Here is a 13,221-nt window from a genome sequence, read left to right as displayed (position 1 = left end):
TGTCTGTTAAGAAAGCTTTTATCCAACAAGAGCCTACAGTTTTGCTCAGCATCTGAGCCATGACCCCCTGTTGGGGCCCCTGTGGGGAGCAGGGATATAGCTCAGCCCCCAGCCCAGGGCTCTCGGTGGTCTTGGGGCATCCTCAATTGTGGCTCCCACCCCACACCTTGTTCCTCTTGTCCTCATCTGGAGTCCTGCCAGGCCCACCTGGGGTCACCACAGCCGACCCATGCACAGGGCACCCCAGGCAACTGAGGGGGGATACAAAGGTCTTCTGGGCCCGCTGATCCCAGGCCAGCGTCCACCACAACTCGAAGATAGTGGGGGGACTGCAGCCGCCACTCCTCCCAGGAAGCAGTGGTCCCGTGCTTCCAGTACAGCGAGGAGAGCCGCACGAGACCCCTCAGTGGTCCCATGTTTCCAACACAGCAGGACCCCTGCGGCCACGGATGGGGCCGCCAGACCCGCCCTTCCACGGGTGCCCCCGTGTCACCCTGCATTCATGCCCTGCCTGTTTTTGGGAGCAGTAGTGGGTTCAGGGCAGACAGTGGGAGGAAGTCAGTCAAGGGGATGAGCTGGGTCCCAGGCACCTCGTCAGCTCCTAGCACCCTTCACGGACACCGCCGCCCGAAAGACATGGTGTGGGAATACAGGCGTATGCCAGGCCCACCGTCAGGGTTTACAGCGCTTGCTCTGGCCTTCAGAGGTGGCCGGGGCGGCCCGCTTGTTGCGGTGGTGGGGGAAGGTGGGCATGAGCTCCGGCTCACAGGCTGCAGGGAGAAGGGTGGCTCAGTGCTGGGCGGGGCAGGGCCCCAGATAGGGGAAGCAGGCCCAGGTCTGAGTCCAGCTCTGCCTCTGGACCTGGCCCTCGGCTGTCTGTGCCTCCACATGCCCCTGTCCTCTTACCCTAGAAAGGGGGTGCCGTCAGTGAGGGCACCAGGCCAATTCTCCACCACCCACCCCTGGCGAAACGGGCTCCCAGCCGTTTTTGCTCCCCGCAGAGCGAGTCTGAGGAACCCTGGACACTCACGTAGGGGCTTCTCCTTGAAGTAGGAGCTCTCCAGGCAGTCCCCGGCCGTCGCCCTGGAGGAGGCAGCCTGCATTAGTGCGACTCGTGAGTCCGGCTTCCTCGTCTCCCACCCAGCTGAGCAGCTGTGATTGAAGTTCTCAAAGGAAGCCTGGTGGCCAGAAACCGCTGAGCGGCTGTGCCTGGGGAGCGGCCTCTCCGCCGCAGTGAGGCTGGGCTCTGGGAAACGGTCTCGACAGTGCGGGTGGTGGGGGCCCTGCCCCCCGGGCAGAGACAGCACCTTTTCTTCGGGTCGTACATGAACAGGAAGTGCAGCAGGCGCAGACCGGCCTCCGAGAGCCACGGGAACTTGTGCTTCAGGTTGTTGTAGGGCTGCTTCCGGAGACTGTACTGGCCGACCAGCGGCAGCTTGGAAAAGCCCTATGGGAGGCAGGAGCTGAGGCGCAGAGGGCGTGGGCACGGGCAGGGGGCTGCGGGTCTGCCCAGGACACCCACCGGCCAGATGTTCTCACTGGGCGTCCCCAGCAGCTGCACGATCAAGTCGATCTGGTGGATCTCAGACGTGCCAGGGAGAAGGGGCTTGTGCGCCAGCAGCTCGGCCAGGATGCAACCCACGGCCCTGCGGAGAACAGCGGACCTCACTACGGCCAGACCTCTGCTGACCCCGCCAGCGCGAGGCACGCTGGGTCAGGGACACTGTGAAGGATAGGCAGGGACCACTGGCTCCCCACGCGGGCCCTGCAGGCCTCCCGGGGTGACAAGGGCAGAGGCAGGCGTGCCTCCTGCAGACCTCTGTGCTCCACAGCAAGCTAAGTTCTCACACCTCCTCCTGGGTTCCCAGGCTCAGGCCCACCTCCCTGGGAGTGGGAGGCTGGCAAAGACCCCACTGCAGTCCTGCCCCTCCCTGAGGCTGAGCTCAGGAACCAGGTGCCCCAGCTCCCGTCCCAGCCCTTCCAGAGGACCCGGGAGCAGTAACCGCTCCTCACCACATGTCGATGCTGGTGGTCTGCGTGGTGGTTCCCAACAGCAGTTCGGGGGCTCGGTACCTGCACAAAGCAGCACCCACCTCAGTACGGCCGGCTCCTCTCCCCCAGCCCAGGCCTCCACAGGACACAGCCTCCCTGAGAGCCTGTGGTGACCTGGAAACCTGTCCCAACTGGGAGCACCCTCTGCCCCAAGCCCTGCAGATCTAGGTGGCGCACACAGCAATGGCTGCCGGTGGCGGCACGTGCAGCGGCGTCCTGAGAGTCGCAGGGACCACAGACCCTCAGCACACAGCCACACCAGCCACCACCAACCTGTTCTCAGATGGGGACGACACGACATGTGGCGTCCTGACCTGTGTCTGACCAACTCTGATGTTCAGCCCTTGCTAAGCATGGCCCTGTCTGGCTGAAAGTATCCAAGAGGAAGAACCAGGGAAACCATGCAAGCTGCCCATCCTTCAGTCGGAAGCGGCCTTCCCTCCAGAGACGGTTTCCCGGCCACAGTGCGAGGTGTGTCTCAGTTAGGCAGGTCCCTTGACGCCACTGAGCCCGGCTCTCACCATTTTGTGGGACAGCCCTGCTGTGTCCTGGAGGCTGTCCTAGACCCAGCGTTTATGAGTTTGCACAAACCCTATAGCTTAACATTCCCAAGGCCATTTGCGGCTTCAGACTGACGTCGCAAGGAGCCCTCCACCAGGCGGGCCTGGTCCCCAGGGGCCACCACGCTTCAGAAGGACTTACCAGAGAGTGACCACCTTGGGGGTCATTGGCTTTACTGGGACGCCATAGGCCCGGGCCAAGCCGAAATCCGCTGTAGCAGAAAGGGGAGTGTGTGTCACCAAGTGAGAGCTGACAATCTAGGGACAGGGCCTGGCACAAGTTGCACCCACCTGTCTTCACACAGCCCTTGTCAGTCATGAGCAAGTTGGAAACCTTCAGGTCCCTGTGATAGAAAAACAGTGGCAGGTGGTTCCCAGAGGGCGAGGGTCACCGGGGGGATGAGACCTCCCCCACGGCACTGATGCCCACACCAGAGGGCGAGGGCCACCGGGGGATAAGACCACTCCCACAGCACCGATGTCCACAGACTTCCTGCACATTTTCTCATGTTTGGGCTTTTTAGTATCTTTTTTTTTTTTTGAGACGGAGTCTCGCTCTGTCGCCCAGACTGGAGTGCAGTGGCGCGATCTCGGCTCACTGCAAGCTCCACCTCCCGGGTTTACGCCATTCTCCTGCCTCAGCCTCCTGAGCGGCTGGGACTACAGGCGCCCGCCACCAAGCCCAGCTAATTTTTTTTTTTATTTTTAGTAGAGACGGGGTTTCACCGTGTTAGCCAGGATGGTCTCGATCTCCTGACCTCGTGATCCGCCCGCCTCAGCCTCTCAAAGTGCTGGGATTACAGGCATGAGCCACCGCGCCCGGCCTAGTATCTTTATTATTTTTATTTTCATGAACCCATACATGCTCTTAATGTTTGAGCCTTTTAAAAATGGGAGTGCATGACCAGGCGCGGTGGCTCCCACCTGTAACCCCAGCACTTTGGGAGGCCGAGGCGGGTGGATCACTTGAGCCCAGGTGTTTGAGACCAGCCTGGCCAACACAGAGAGACCCCGTTTCTGTTTCAGAATAAAACACAAATGGAGTGGGCAGTGGGCAGCTGCTGCAGCTGGGAACCCTTGAGCTTTTAGTAACTTTCCATAGGAGGCAGCAGAGTCAGGCCTCAGCGGAATCTGTGCTTCCGACTCTGGCAAGCCGTCACCCACCTGTGGATGATGAAGTTCCTGTGCAGATACTGGAGGCCCCGGAGCACCTGCAGCACAATGCACTTGACCTGTGTAGAGGGTCAGAGGTGCCAGTCAGGCTGAGCCTGCAGGGAAGCCCGGCCCAGCCCGGCCACACCCACAGTGGCCAGCAGGACTGGCAGTCACAACAGCCCAGGAAACCAGTGCCCTCGCAAGGCTCTCGGCCCCGGGGCCGCATGCTCCCACCAGATGCCCCCACCACAGGAATTCTACCTCACTGAAGCTCACTGACACACTGGGAGGCGGAGGCAGAGGCAGCAGCAGCTCTGCAAATCCCCAGGTGGCCCTGTTTTGTTATAAATGTGCACCACAAGGGCCCATGAAGCCCATTCCCCCACCCCAGGCCCTCTGCCACGCACTTGGGCCTCCGAGAAGGGTGTTGGCATATTCTCCAGGAGGCTGGCCAGGTCCTGCTCACAGTAACCCATCACCAGGAAGATGCTAGAAGAAACAGAAGATGCATACCACCCTCCGGCCTTCTAAGGGGTCAAAGTGGACCCTCCCCTGCTGCAGGAGGGGACATGGGCAGGACAACCTGTGTCCGCCTCTGACAACGGGCTGGGCCAGGCAGTGAGGTGGGGCCATCTCTTCTCTGACAATCTCGTGCCCAGTGACACTCAGTCCTCACTCTGTGCGACACCTCTAGCCCAAGATCCATGCTCCCTGGGGCCCGATGCACAGAGCAGGAAACCGCGTACCTCTCCAGGTGGTTCCCCACAACCACCTCCTTCAGCTCCACGATGTTGGGGTGACGCAGGCGGAGCAGCAGTGTGATCTCCCGCAGGCTGCTGATGGGGATGCCTGGGGAGGGAGGCGGCCTCAGCGAGCCCCACCCCAGTGATGACGGGGACGCCCCGACCCCAGCCACTCCCGGGGCTTCATGAACACCTGATGCCAGTCGCTGCAGCTGTCCCCACCTCAGGGAAGATCAGGGAGACCCCAATAAGCACTTTTAACTCTTTCTTGACCAAATACGCATCAGCACCTCTAGCCACCATGGACATCCGTCTGGGGCGTGGCAGGGCCCTGCCTACACAGGCAGGTGCTGGGGGTGGAGGGGACAGCAGAGCTGAGCCTGCAGGAGGAGGAGGGGATGGAGACCGCAGAGCCCTCCCGGCAGACAGCTGAGGCCGCGTGTGGACCTGGGGGTGACGCGCTGGGCCACGCCAGAACCTGTCCAGAGGATGGCCCCCTACAGCCACCGTGCAGTCGCTCTGAGGAAACTTCAGGTAACTCACACCTTTCTGCCTCCTCCCAGCATGGGGTCCCAGCACCCCATCCTCCTGCTCACCATCCTCCTCCTTGTCACACCTTTCTGCCTCCTCCCAGTGTGGGGTCCCAGCACCCCATCTTCCTGCTCACCATCCTTCTCTTTGTCCATCCGTACCTTCTTCAGCGCGACAATCTCATCTGTCTGGGTGTCCCGGGCCCGATCTGCAATGGAAACGCGTTGGTGACGACGTCCATCTCGATGCCCCTCGTGGGCCCCCTAGTGCTGCACAGGAACCTCTCCATGAGCCACAGGGGTCCCCGTTCTCTCCTCTGACAACCTCCTGCCCGTGACACTCAATCCTCACTCTGTGCAACACCTGCAGCCCGAGACACCTGCTCCCTGGGGGGGTTTCCTCATTTGAACTGCGCAGGGGGTGCCCAGCTTTGCTCTGTGCTGGACCCTGGCCTCCAGCCACTCAGTTCTGTGGCTCCAGGCTCTCCCTGCGCGCCTCCTCGGCACGCAGATCACAGCTTTGAGCTCTTGTAATGTCCTAAAAGCAAGCAAGGTACTCTATGTAGAAAAAAGTGAACCTTATTTTGTGTGAAGATGGCTCTACACAACACCGTGCCAATGTGTGCAGCTTCCAGAATGATCTACGCCAATTTCACAGCTGTTATGAGCTTCAGTTGTGTGTGGTGGTTTTGGTTTTTTTGAGACAGGGTCTCCCTCTGTTGCCAAGGCTGGAGTGCGGTGGCGCGATCACAGCTCACTGCAGCCTCAAACTCCTAGGCTTCGCCGGGTGCAGTGGCTCGCACCTGTAATCCCAGTGCTTTGGGAGGCTGAGGCAGGAGGATCATTTGAGCCCAGAAGTTCAAGACCAGCCCGGGCAACATAGGGAGATCCCATCTCTACCAAAAATCAAAAAATCAGCCGGGTGTGATTCTGTACTCTTGTGGTCCCAGATACTCGGGAGGCTGAGGTGGGAGGATCACTTGAGCCTGGGAGGTCGAGGCTGCAGTGAGCTGTGGTGATGCCACTGCACTCCAGCCTGGGCAACAGAGCAAAACCCATCTCAAAAACAAACAAAAAGAAAAACCACCTGGGCTCAGGTGACCCCTCCAGAGTTGCTGAGGTTATAGACATGAGCATCGTGTCCAGCTCCTGCCGCTTCTGGAAAGTTCTGTATTTGATTTCTCTGACAGTTCTCTCTACTCTGCGTGACACATTTGGTTTATGGGCATTAGCAACTGGATGCTTCCGTTTATCCAGAAATGGTGTAACATTTGTGATGACTACACCAGGAATTAAAGTTGCGAACAAGTTTCTGCCCTGGTTTAGAGTACAGGGTCTGAGTCCCATCCAGCCCAACGCAGCTGCCGCTTCAACAGTCTCATCCCACACTGTCACAGCCACGAGCTGCGGCTACACGCTCTGGCCTTGGCCACTCACACACAATGCCGTAGGTACCCTCTCCAATGCGGTTCAGCTTCTCAAACTCCTTCACACTGCGGCATCGTCCCAGCTGAAAAAGAACGGTGTTGCCAGTGTGGAAATCTGGCAGCTGATGGAACAACTGAGGAAATTTCAAATGGAATTTGTACCAGGGAGCCCACTCACGTCTTGCTCACCAAGCAGAAAGGCAACCACATGTTCAGGCTGTTTTTTTTTTTTTTTTTGAGACGGAGTCTCACTCTGTCACCCAGGCTGGAGTGCAGTGGCGTGATCTTGGTTCACCGCAAGCTCCTCCTCCCGGGTTCCCGCCATTCTCCTGCCTCAGCCTCCCGAGGAGCTAGGACTACAGACACCCACCACCCTGCCCAGCTAATTTTTTTTTTTTTTGTATTTTTACTAGAGACGGGGTTTCACTGTGTTAGCCAGGATGGTCTCAATCTCCCCTGACCTCATGATCCACCCGCCTCAGCCTCCCAAAGTGCTGGGATTACAGGCGTGAGCCACCACGCCCGGACTTTTTTCTTTTTTTGAGACTGAGTCTCGCTCTGTTGCCCAGGCTGGAGTGCAGTGGCAAGATCTTGGTTCACTGTAAGCTCCACCTCCTGGGTTCAAGTGATTCTCCAGCATCAGCCTCCTGAGTAGCTGGGACTACAGGCACGTGCCACAACCGGCCAATTTTCTATTTTTAGTAGAGACGGGGTCCGTGTGAAGAGACCACCAAACAGGCTTTGTGCGAGCAATAAAGCTTTTTAATCACCTGGGTGCGGGCGGGCTGAGTCCGAAAAGAGAGTCAGCGAAGGGAGATAAGGGTGGGGCCGTTTTATAGGATTTGGGTAGGTAAAGGAAAATTACAGTAGAAAGGGGGTTGTTCTCTGGTGGGCAGGAGTGGGGGTCACAAGGCGCTCAGTGGGGTAGTTTTTCAGCCAGGATGAGCCAGGAAAGGGAATTTCACAAGGTAATGTCATCACTTAGGGCAAGGACCAGCCATTTTCACTTCTTTTGTGATTTTTCAGTTACTTCAGGCCATCTGGGCGTATAGGTGCAAGTCACGGGATGCAATGGCTTGACTTGGGCTCAGAGGCCTGACACTGATTCACCCACCTCAGCCTCCCAGAGTGCTAGGATTACAAGCGTGAGCCACCGTGCCTCGCCTCTTGGGTTTTTCTGATGAGAAAAGGTGGTGACGATACTGGGCCAATGCTTTGCAAGAAATATCAGAGGCGGCCACTCAGATACTCCCTTTCAATCCCATGTACAAAACTACATCCGCGGCAGAGGCTGCTGTCCCAGCATCCCTATGTCACTACCTCCTGTAAGATATGAAACGCTACCCAGTGGCATCTGGCCTTGGGATGTGAGCTGAAGGGACTGTGTGACTTCCAGGTGAAAGGAAGCTTTCACCTCTCCTCGCCTCAGTGACGGGAAGACAAACAGAACCAGAATGCCTGGCCCACCTGTGCAAAAAAACTGCTTCTCTCCAGAATGTTAGGGGAGAGTGAAGAAAGGCATCATCTTAAGGCCCTATATTTTGGGGTCTCTGTCCTAGTAGAGTCTGTGCCGTTCTCCATGGATCTAACAAGCACATGTAGGAAGGGGGGACGTGGCTCATGCCTGTAATCCCAGCACTTTGGGAGGCCGAGGCGGGCAGATCACGAGGTCCAGAGATGGAGACCATCCTGGCGAACATGGTGAAACCCCATTAACTCTATTAAAAATATGAAAAAATTAGCCGGGCGTGGTGACAGGCACCTGTAGTTCCAGCTACCCGGGAGGCTGAGGCAGGAGAATGGCGTGAACCCGGGAGGTGCAGCTTGCAGTGAGCTAAGACTGCGTCACTGCACTCAAGCCTGGGTGACAGAGCGACTCCGTCTCCAAAAAAAAAAGAAAAAAGCACATGTACCAAAGTCTGAAACCTCACGGCCCCATTTCCCGGCTTCCCTTCTCTTAACCCTCAGTCTCAAACCTGGGCTCAAGCAATCCTCCCACTTCAGCCTCCCAGACTGCTGAGATTACAGGTGTGAGCCACTGGCTGGCCTTTGTTCTCATTCTGATTCTTTCCTGACACCTGGAGACCGAGTCAGAAGCATCTGGCCTGGCACTCACTGATGGCCTAGCCTCAACCTCCCTTTCCTGCCTTAATCCCTCTTCTCACATCCTCTGCTTGTGCTCTTCTCCACACCCTTCTTATTTCTGGGTGTCCAAATCCTTGTCACATTTCCTGAACTCAAAGAAAGGCCATGCCAGGCCGGATGCGGTGGCTCACGCCTGTAATTCCAGCACTTTGGGAGGCCAAGGCGGGAAAATCACTTGAGCCCAGGAGGCTGACGATGCACCGAGCCCTGATCATGCCACTACATTCTAGCCTGGGCGAGAGCGCGAGACTCTGTCTCAAAAAAAAAAAAAGGATAAGGCCAAATCACTACTTCACCCGAGTCCAGCACGGGACTTAACGCGGTGAGCGCCTGCTGCGCGTCTGAATGAGCCAAGTGTGGCTCCTGTTGTCATCCAGCCACGATCTGTTAATGATTCTTACTGAACACGTGGCTTGTCCTCTCAGAGCACCAGCCAGCAGTTAAAACACAAACCAGCGGCCAAAGTTCAAGCCTGTCCGCCCCCACCAGCCGTGCACCTGGGCGACATCGCCCAACGCCCCGAGGCTCCCTCCTGGTCTCTGCAGACGGAGGCACCGGCACCTCTGCAAGGGCCGCGCGCCAGGGCTCGCGTGAAGCCGCCAGGCAGCGCCGGAGCCCGCTCGATGCAGCCCAACCCCAGCGGGAGCCTTCAAGCCCCAACTCGTCACGCGAGTAAATTTTTCACAGAAGCAAGCGGCTCGCGGCTCAGCCTGCAAAGCCCGGCCCGGGCGCTGAGCTGGAGCCCGGAGCCTGCTCTTCCCACGGCGCGGGCCCGTCTCTCTGCGGGCGCGAGGCATCCCCGAGCCCGCCCCGGCCCCCCGAGATCTCCGGGTACCGCCCGTCCGAGTCCCGAGCCCGCCCCGGCCCCCCGAGATCTCCGGGGACCGCCCGTCCGAGGCCCGAGCCCGCCCCGCCCTCCGCCCCCGCCGCGGGGAACTCTGGGACTGTCGCTCCGGCCCGTGCCGGAAGCTTCGGCGCGGCAGCGCGACACGAGACTCCCCAGTTCCGGCCAAGCAGTGCCGCTAGCGAAGCGCGCAGAGCTGCCCGGGTGGCCCCCCGCGCACCCTGTGTTCCGGAGGCACCGTGAAGAAGCCCTCTTTACGAATACACTTCAGACGGATCTGCTCCGACTCTAGGTCTGGCTCCGCCATGCCCAGCGCTGGCCACGCCTCCTGTGCGCGCAGGCGCAGACGCGGACGGCCCCGCGGCGCGTGCGCGAAAGCTCCTTTCCGGGCTTCCTCTCCTTACCAACGGTTACCAAGAGACGCTCCCGCGGGTCCGCCCTAGGCGCTCCGCCCCAGGGACCCGCTCCGACTGCTGCAGTTCGGGCCTTATTTTAGGGTGAAGCCCGGGCACCCGACCCGGCTGCGCCGTAGTGGGAGGCCACGGCGATTATTCAGATGAAGGTCTTCCAGGTGAGATGGGGTCCCCCAGGTAAGAGGGTCCTCCAGGTGGGAGTCCTTCATATGGCGAGGTCCTCTAGGTAGGGGTGAGAGGGTCCTCCAGGTAAGAGTCCTCCAGGTAAGAGGGTCCTCCAGGTGAGGGGTCCTCCAGGTGAGGGTCCTCCAGGTCAGAGGGTCCCCCAGGTGAGGGGTCCTCCAGGTGAGAGGGTCCCCCAGGTGAGGGGTCCTCCAGGTCAGAGGGTCCCCCAGGTGAGGGGTCCTCCAGGTCAGAGGGTCCCCCAGGTGAGGGATCCTCCAGGTCAGAGAGTCCCCCAGGTTAGGGGTCCTCCAGGTAAGAGGGTTCTCCAGGTGAGGGGGTCCTCCAGGTGAGGGTCCCCCAGGTGAGGGGTCCTCCATGTAAGAGGGTCCTCCAGGTGAGAGGGTCCCCCAGGTGAGGGGTCCTCCAGGTGAGGGTCCTCCAGGTGAGAGGGTCCCCCAGGTGAGGGGTCCTCCAGGTCAGAGGGTCCCCCAGGTGAGGGATCCTCCAGGTCAGAGAGTCCCCCAGGTTAGGGGTCCTCCAGGTAAGAGGGTTCTCCAGGTGAGGGGGTCCTCCAGGTGAGGGTCCCCCAGGTGAGGGGTCCTCCAGGTGAGGGTCCTCCAGGTGAGAGGGTCCCCCAGGTTAGGGGTCCTCCAGGTCAGAGAGTCCCCCAGGTGAGAGGGTCCTCCAGGTGAGAGGGTCCCCCAGGTGAGGGGTCCTCCAGGTGAGGGTCCTCCAGGTGAGAGGGTCCCCCAGGTTAGGGGTCCTCCAGGTCAGAGAGTCCCCCAGGTGAGAGGGTCCTCCAGGTCAGAGGGTCCCCCAGGTGAGGGGTCCTCCAGGTCAGAGAGTCCCCCAGGTTAGGGGTCCTCCAGGTAAGAGGGTTCTCCAGGTGAGGGGGTCCTCCAGGTCAGAGTCCTCCAGGTTAGGGGTCCTCCAGGTCAGAGAGTCCCCCAGGTGAGAGGGTCCTCCAGGTGAGAGGGTCCCCCAGGTGAGGGGTCCTCCAGGTCAGAGGGTCCTCCAGGTGAGAGGTGAAGGTGAAGGTCCTCCAGGTGAGGGTCAGGTCACTTGGTCCAGGGTTGTGGGCTTCAGCACGCATTTGGGTGCCTCCTCTGTGTTCAGGACATGGGGACTCCGGGAGACTGAAGGAAACAAGCGCCGATGTCGATGCTGTCAAGTTCTGTGACAGAAATAAGCAGCAGCAAGTGAAAGACAGGAGAGAAGCTCCGTTGAGGGGTGGCATTTAAGCTTGACTTCTGGGCGGGAAGAGGCAGCTATGTCAGCATTCCCTAACAAGGTGCTGCAAAGTAGATACCTCCCCTCACTCATGGAAGACCTGACCTCTGAAGCTGATAGAAGCCATTCTCACAGGCACCTTCCTCTTCAATCTCACAGCCCAGCCCTGGAAGGTGGAGAAAGAAAAGTCGACGTGGAACGTTTAGGAAGTGCCGTTGGTCCAGGTCCAGGATCAGGGGCAGCCAGCATGTCCACTAATCTGGCTTCACTGTTGAAATCCAGTTGAGCAAGCAGGGCCTAAACCACTGCCCACTGCTGAGACCAGCTCGGTCGTGGAGACCCTAACCCAGCGGCACTAGAGGAATTAAAGACACACACACAGAAATACAGGGTGTAGAGTGGGAAATCAGGGGTCTCACGGCCTTCAGAGCTGAAAGCCGCGAACAAAGATTTACCCACGTATTTATTGACAGCAAGCCAGTGATGAGCATTGTTTCTGTAGATTATAGATTAACTAAAAGCATTTCTTACAGGAAATAAAAGGATAGGCCAAAATAAAGGGATGAGTCTGGCTAGTTATCTGCAGCAGGAGCACGTCCTTAAGGCACAGATCGCTCATGCTAAGTTCAGGAACGCCTCTGAGCGGTTTTCCTCCCTGGATGAGCCTCATTCCAGTAGATGGATAGCCTTCCAGCATGGGCATCATGGCCATCATGAGCATGTCACAGTGCTGCAGAGATTTTGTGATTTTGTTTATGGCCACTTTTGGGGCCAGTTTATGGCCAGGTTTGGGGCCCTGTTCCCAACAGCCCACAGCCAGACCTAGACTCCATTCAGATTGGTTTTGATCAGCATGTAGAAAATGGAGGAGTTCAGTGTGGTATAGAAAATGGGGGTGTTGGCCGGGCGCGGTGGCTCACGCCTGTAATCCCAACACTTTGGGAGGCCAAGGCGGGCAGATCACGAGGTCAGGAGATTGGGACCATCCTGGCTAACACAGTGAAGCCCCGTCTCTACTAAAAAATACAAAAAATTAGCCAGGCATGGTGGCGGGTGCCTGTAGTCCCAGCTACTTGGGAGGCTGAGGCAGGAGAATGGCATGAACCCGGGAGGCGGAGCTTGCAGTGAACTGAGATTGCGCCACTGCACTCCAGCCTGGGCAACAGAGAGAGACTCCGTCTCAGAAAAAGAGAAATAAGAAAATGGGGGTGTTGTGACTGGGCACAAAAATTGTATCACTGAGAAAATTATGCCAGTTGGGGAAGATCTGATCTAGCCAAACCCCCTTTGACCTTTAGCTTTCAAGCGGCCTTCAGTTATTCTTGGGCTAACTTTGGGAGATGTTTATAGTTTAAATGATAATAGCCCCTCCCCAAAACTCAACTGTATTTGTAAAACTAATGAGGGGCCACCAGGCTAGGGAGAGGAAAGGAGCCTGAATTCTGCTAAGATGTAGACATCAACAATTGTCAGCCATTATTCCAGAGGTCCTGCAGATCACAATGCTATTGGAACCTAAGACTGGCCTTTTGCAATATCTCTCAAGGGTTTTTTGCATGTCTCGTACCTACGGTTCCAACAGGACCCACTGGCTGATGATGGCTTCACTGGACCTGCCAACTACTCCTAGAGTCCCACCCAGAAGTGACTCAGCAAAGGAGGGTCCTGTCTCACCTTACGATGGCCCCCCCAACCAGCCAGCAGCAAGCACCACAACCAGCCAGCAGCAAGCACCACTGCCCGGCTACCCTACCCTTTCCCCCAAACGACCTTTGGAAAACCCGTCCCTGAGTTCTTGGGGAGACTGATTTCAGTAATAATCACTTGTCCATGTGAATTAAACCCTTTCTATATTGCAGTTTCCCCACCTTGATCAACTGACTCCATCTGGGCAAGAAGAACCTGCCGGGCGGATACAGTATGAAGCCAGTTTTCCCAAGGGCTTTTATGGGCTCTA

General features: G+C 58.2%; 1 protein-coding gene across 19 annotated transcripts in view; it reads right to left on the bottom strand.

Annotated features, from left to right (window-relative positions):
* Positions 1 to 4: 4 nt before the first annotated feature.
* Positions 5 to 13,221, bottom strand: part of CDK10 (cyclin dependent kinase 10) — a 35,961-nt gene continuing 22,744 nt past the window's right edge. Inside the window, exons 1-13 of one of the 19 annotated variants that reach the window (XM_077986911.1) lie at positions 9,677 to 9,786; positions 6,478 to 6,550; positions 5,178 to 5,249; positions 4,514 to 4,616; positions 4,175 to 4,256; positions 3,777 to 3,844; positions 2,904 to 2,956; positions 2,755 to 2,824; positions 2,014 to 2,073; positions 1,523 to 1,646; positions 1,308 to 1,447; positions 1,031 to 1,083; positions 5 to 907 (exon numbers count right to left, since the gene is read on the bottom strand). In XM_077986911.1, the coding sequence (XP_077843037.1) occupies positions 903 to 907; positions 1,031 to 1,083; positions 1,308 to 1,447; positions 1,523 to 1,646; positions 2,014 to 2,073; positions 2,755 to 2,824; positions 2,904 to 2,956; positions 3,777 to 3,844; positions 4,175 to 4,256; positions 4,514 to 4,616; positions 5,178 to 5,249; positions 6,478 to 6,550; positions 9,677 to 9,763 (990 nt within the window). In that variant the 5' untranslated portion in view covers positions 9,764 to 9,786 and the 3' untranslated portion in view covers positions 5 to 902. Of the gene's footprint in view, positions 908 to 1,030; positions 1,448 to 1,522; positions 1,647 to 2,013; positions 2,074 to 2,754; positions 2,825 to 2,903; positions 2,957 to 3,776; positions 3,845 to 4,174; positions 4,257 to 4,513; positions 4,617 to 4,703; positions 4,861 to 5,177; positions 5,250 to 6,477; positions 6,551 to 6,645; positions 6,951 to 9,676; positions 9,787 to 13,221 lie in introns of those variants that run through there. The other 18 variants (XM_002802603.4, XM_077986910.1, XM_028841253.2 and 15 more) reach the window with 18 other exon arrangements.

This window comes from Macaca mulatta, chromosome 20 (assembly GCF_049350105.2).
Source record: "Macaca mulatta isolate MMU2019108-1 chromosome 20, T2T-MMU8v2.0, whole genome shotgun sequence".
NCBI lineage: Eukaryota > Metazoa > Chordata > Mammalia > Primates > Cercopithecidae > Macaca > Macaca mulatta.
The sequence above is the reverse complement of the archived record's forward strand: the minus strand, read 5'-3'. Positions and strand labels throughout refer to the sequence as shown.